General features: G+C 33.4%; 1 protein-coding gene across 1 annotated transcript in view; it reads left to right on the top strand.

The window, feature by feature from the left end:
• LOC106458251 (putative methyltransferase DDB_G0268948) overlaps positions 1-4,529 on the top strand; it is a 14,102-nt gene extending 9,573 nt beyond the window's left edge. The window contains exons 5-6 of the mRNA XM_022384402.1: positions 3,087-3,224; positions 4,390-4,529. Coding sequence (XP_022240110.1) covers positions 3,087-3,224; positions 4,390-4,492 — 241 coding nt within the window. The 3' untranslated portion in view covers positions 4,493-4,529. The remainder of the gene's footprint in view (positions 1-3,086; positions 3,225-4,389) is intronic.
• Positions 4,530-5,384: the final 855 nt, after the last annotated feature.

Genomic DNA, 5,384 nt, shown 5'->3' with positions numbered 1-5,384 from the left:
GGACACTGGAACAGGAATTGGCAAAGTTTTGTAATAGCCACCAAGATGACTGGGATGCCAGCAAAGCATAAATCCACTGGAGACACTCCAGCAAAGTTGATGTTTGGTCGGGAACTTCGGTTGCCAGTGGATCTGTTAACAGGACGCCCACCTTATGAAGAGTTGCATGAAAATGTGTCAGAATTCGTGAAAGTGTTATCGGAAGCGATGGATAATATTCACAATCAAAGTGCGTTCAAACTTGAAAACGTCTGCTGATTCGATGAAGTTATCTTATGATAAGAGATCTACCGAAGTCAGTTTTTTACCAGTAGACAAGGTGTGGTTGTATAATCCCAGGAAGACCAAAGGGAAGTCTCATAAGTTGTCTTCTCTATGGGAAGGCCCATATGACATAGTGGATCGTCTCTCAGACGTGACTTTCCGGATAAAATGTGGTCAGTGATGTAAGCCAAAGGTAGTGCATGCCAACAGGCTTTGGAGTTATCACGGTCCAGAACATTTCAGTTGGGATAAAGTGAACAATGGAACAAATGACACTGCTGAAGACGTGTCACCTGAAAAAGCCACTGTCGAAGAAGAAACTCTACTCAGTTTTGAGAAGGGAAACAGTGAAGCCCTCGATGAAGTTACTACCACTGATGTAATTGTTACCGATGATAGGACAATTCCCGATGGAGCAGATGAACCTCACGTGAAGCAGAAGCCAACGAGATGGAGACCAGTACGGAAGAAGATACGTCCCGTAAAATTAAGAGACTTTGTTGAATTTTAATTTTGTGTTTGTAGTGTTTATAAATTCTGTACATTTAATTAAGTTATTGTTAATTATCTATTGGTTTAATTTAAGTGGCTATTGTTCGGGACGAACAATACTAAGGAAGGGGCAGTGTTACGACAGCGTAAGTCACGTGACGCTAGTAACACGTCATGATATTCTCAAAGGTTCTTGAATGCTCGAGTGTTTACTAGATGTGCGGTATTCTTGTATATAAGACCACCAAGAAGTGACGGCAACAATGGGGAATTGAATTGCAGACAGAGATAGAGACTGACAATTGAGTCAAGCGCGTGAATCTTTCGTTGTGAATTATAGCGTTTGTTTAAGTTATAGCGTGACTGTGGAAATTAAGTATATTGCAAAGTTGTATTGAGAAAGAATAAACTAGTTTTATTTAAGAAAGGATTTGTATCGCTGAAGTTTCTTCGGAAAGAATTTTTGTGGAAAATTAACAAACGAATAGAGACGTAACAATACATATAGAGTAGCTTAACACACACTTGCCTGAAATGAATCACAAAGTTGAAAAGTACTTCAAGTTGCTCATGAAGCAAGGCTAAGTCTCAAAGAAGGCACTTGCATGTTTCACTAGTGTAAAAGTGCTATCAACCAAATTAAAATCTGTCAAATGCAGAAGACTGTTGTAAGTTGGCTTAAAGTGTGTCAAATTATAATTAGCAGAATGTGAAATCACTTGCCAACCAAGTTATGTTGTTTTAACATTTAAAGTCAACATCCACAATAGAAATCACTATCTGTAAATTTTGACTTCTGCTTCTGGACTGAATCACATATTTTTAATCACAGCTGGATTTGATGACTTGAAAATTGAGAACAAATTTCACAAAGTCAAACTGTATGTTAGGCACCTACAATAACACATAAAAAAAAAACTAATTTTAAATTGTGCTAAAAATAAGTGTAGTGACCCAACAACAAGTGGAATGGTATTGTTTTTACAGGTCAGATACACATCACCTTGCAGCCATATAACAGTTATGTTTATCTTAATAGAAGCTGGAATCACATTCTTTTTGTGCAGGAACATGATGAATGTTGGTATGATGGAAGTATGACATGGGTAGGAATAAGCATTTGTGATTGTACCAAACTCTTATCCTCTGGAATAGTACCACTAGTGCTACATAACATGGACCACATCCTTCTGATGTTTTGTGCTGCTTTATTCTGGTTCAGTTAGCCATAACTTCATGCAGTGGATGATAACAGTTACCTCCACTGTATTAAACTAGTTGACACATTTAATAATGAAGCTTATTTTGACTGAATGGTGAAAAGTTCAATTATCCTTTAACTGAGTGTATATATTCTTAATGTGATTTTTTTTTACATCTGATATGGTCATCATCATTAGATTATTAGAGCTATTGGTGATCAGATCTCTGCAAAAGTAGAGGGATGAAGGGAATAAACAGAAGCCTGCAGTAGGCAGAGGAACAAAGGGGTAATCAGAAACCTGCAATAGGTAGAGGAATGAATAGTTCAGCTGTACAAGTTTGGAGACAAAAGGTCTATGTTTTGCTAGAGTGAAAGGTTGGGATTAGTGAGTACAGTGAAACAAATCTATATTTATACCTTTGCTCAAATGAGAATAAGAAACAACACATTGAATCTGGAGGTAGATGGAAGAAATGTTTCTATAAGAGACATTGCACTGAGATAGAGATTAACAGAAATGTGATAGTGTAACATAGACAGGAGCTGCTCATTGTTCGGCTGACATAAAGAAGACAGAAGGGCATGGTTTGCAAGATTTCACCAGTTTGAAACACACTGATGCAATAAATGAGACTGAATGTTTATTTTTAAACCAATCAAAAGATGAAATGTCAACATATTATCTCTTTCCTTGCTTATGATGTCAACTGCATAATGTGCTCACAGAGAGGAAATATTTGATAAGAAAGTAAACTTTTAGCTCTAAGTAAGAACTTCACAAGTATGTAGCAGATGTGCCTGTTCACCTGATCCATGTACAAACTTGTAGGAATTCAAAAAAATGTATATGTTGATATGCCTTTTTTGATTATGAGAGAGAAGTTACATTTATGCTCAATGCCAAATAATATTGGACATATTTTAACTTTTGGGAATTTTTCATTCATAATTCATATACTGAGTTGTGTTTATGTTATTTTAAAAGATATGTCTAATTCTGGTAGTTAATTATGTGAATTTAAAAACGTATTTTAGTATTTGAAAATAAATAAGTTACTTATTATGTATCTTAGATTTTTCTTGTAGAAAAGCTTCCTAATTTCTTCTGTTTTTTTTTTTAAACCAGAATCTTCCCTATTAACCTGGTTTTCTCAAGGCCTTTTGGGGATATTGTTGGACAAGTAACATCATGGTCAGGGGTTCAAAGAATGTTTCAAGAGGATCCTCAGAAGGGAGATGAATTAATCAAAGATTTCAGATACAAGTAAGCAAAATTTCTCTTAGCAGTCCTCAGTGTTTGAATGGAAAATAAATAACAAATCTTATCACTTAAATTAATAAGCTAAGGTAGCAAAACGTGAATGTATTTAAGGAACATCTTTAATATTTAATAATAATATTACTTCAATATACAAAATCTGGGAAGAGGATGGCATGGCTTTCGGATTTTCTTTTAATGGTTTTCATACAATAATTTTATATTTTGAGTAGAATGATCTTAAGATGAATATAGTTAATCAATTCAAAAGCAATGTACTGCTCAATTCTAAATTAATTTGTTTTACAAAATGACCTTAAGTAAATTTTGTCCTATATTGTTATAAGCTTTTCATGATTTTCAAATGATTGGTCAAAAATTATTTGGTCAATAATGATCATAATAATCTGCTTAAACCTTCTGGATATGATGATGATGATGATGCTTGTGAGAAGCCAAAGTATATTGCAATGTTTTGTACTATAATAAAAAAATTTCATATGTTTCTTGTGTTCTGGCACAGATAACACATAACACCACAATACTGAGCAAAAACATTCATTTCTGTTATGAATTAAAAATCAAAATTACAGAAATGATACTGAAGACTTGGATGTGATTCACAATAACGAAACATAAAAACGATCACTGTGGAATATTAAAAATACAATAAAACAACTAAGTAAAATAAAACTTTGATTTAGTAATGGAAAATACCCACTGAACATGGGCAAAGTGAGATATGACAATAACATTATTTAAAGTAAATGAAACTCAACCAAAATCGAAGATACTGCAAATATACAAATTTTATTGTTGGCTTACAGCAGAGAAACAAAGAACAAAGAAAATGGCAGATAGTACCTCAGATAGGAACTGTGTTTCCATATCTTATTAACTTTACTTTTTTTTAAGTAATGATACTAGCTAAGTTATTTAATAAGTAAATGAAATTGAAGCATAAGAGTGATGATTGGTTAAAATCAGTGTCTTAGTTAAGTTTTTCTGCAACATTTGTCATTAGTGGTTTTAAATTTTACAAATCCATAAGTAATTGAAGAAACAAGTCATAATTTGGGTCTAATCAGTTTGAAATCATTGTTTTATTCACTAGATACAATTCCATTTTAATAACATTTTTATAATGCTTTACTTCCTTTTCTTATTACAGACTTGCCAATGCTTTGGAGTTAGATGCACCAACAGATGATACCATTGTCACATGCAAAGTAATACACGTATTGTTAATGGGACGAAAACCCTCTAGCTTTTAGTTATTGGAAAATAAATATATGTGATTTTAGTCACACACACAAGCTTCATGTTTTATTTGGATTGCCAGTTATTCAAGGGACAATCCCTTTCCTTATCTCTTCAACTAATGTTACTTGGATTTCTAATGATTCTTAGAACAATCCCATCTTTCCACTTAATGTTGCTTGAAATATTTGGATTGGCAGTGATTCAAGGGGCGATCCACCCCTTGTCAGTGAATCAAGAAACAACCCCATCCCTTAACTCATCAGTTAATGTACTTAAAGTGTTTGCTAAAATTTTGATATGTCTTGTATGTATTTAGGTTAAATTTAAAAGCTTATGCACATGTTACTATTAAAAAAATGGAAACTGGTATCTCTATGTGCCTAGTTATCTATGTACAGTCACTGATGTTACTACACCAGCTGAAGGAAGTATCAATTAGAAACATATTTTATCTCTGTGTTCATTATCAAAAGTAAAATCTTTAAAGGTTTCCAGTTCAGATACACAAAGAAAATTAATGTTTCGTTATAAATATGATGTTTTTGAGGTGCACCTAAAACCAATAGAAAAATTACAAAAAACACACCATATGGGTAAGTGGTTGCTGTCCAGATCATGGTATACTTGAAAACTAGTACATTTTTGGCTGAGTTCTGTTGAGGTTATACAAATATCTAGGATATCACTAGTATTATATGTGAAACAGGTGTGAATCAGAGTTGCATCATTTATTAATACATAATTTGAATCATATATAAAATTTAGCAATTCAATGCAATTCCCAGTTGTTTTACTACATCCAAATGTAGTATATTTACTGTTAAGACTCACTATCACTACATAGTTGGTGTTGTGGTGTACAGTATCTGTAAGCAGAGTGATATCTAATGCCCTTGATTGGGA

Source organism: Limulus polyphemus, unplaced genomic scaffold (genome assembly GCF_000517525.1).
Source record: "Limulus polyphemus unplaced genomic scaffold, Limulus_polyphemus-2.1.2 Scaffold435, whole genome shotgun sequence".
Taxonomy (NCBI): domain Eukaryota; kingdom Metazoa; phylum Arthropoda; class Merostomata; order Xiphosura; family Limulidae; genus Limulus; species Limulus polyphemus.
Note: the sequence above shows the minus strand (reverse complement) of the source record. Positions and strands in the feature narration are given on the sequence as shown.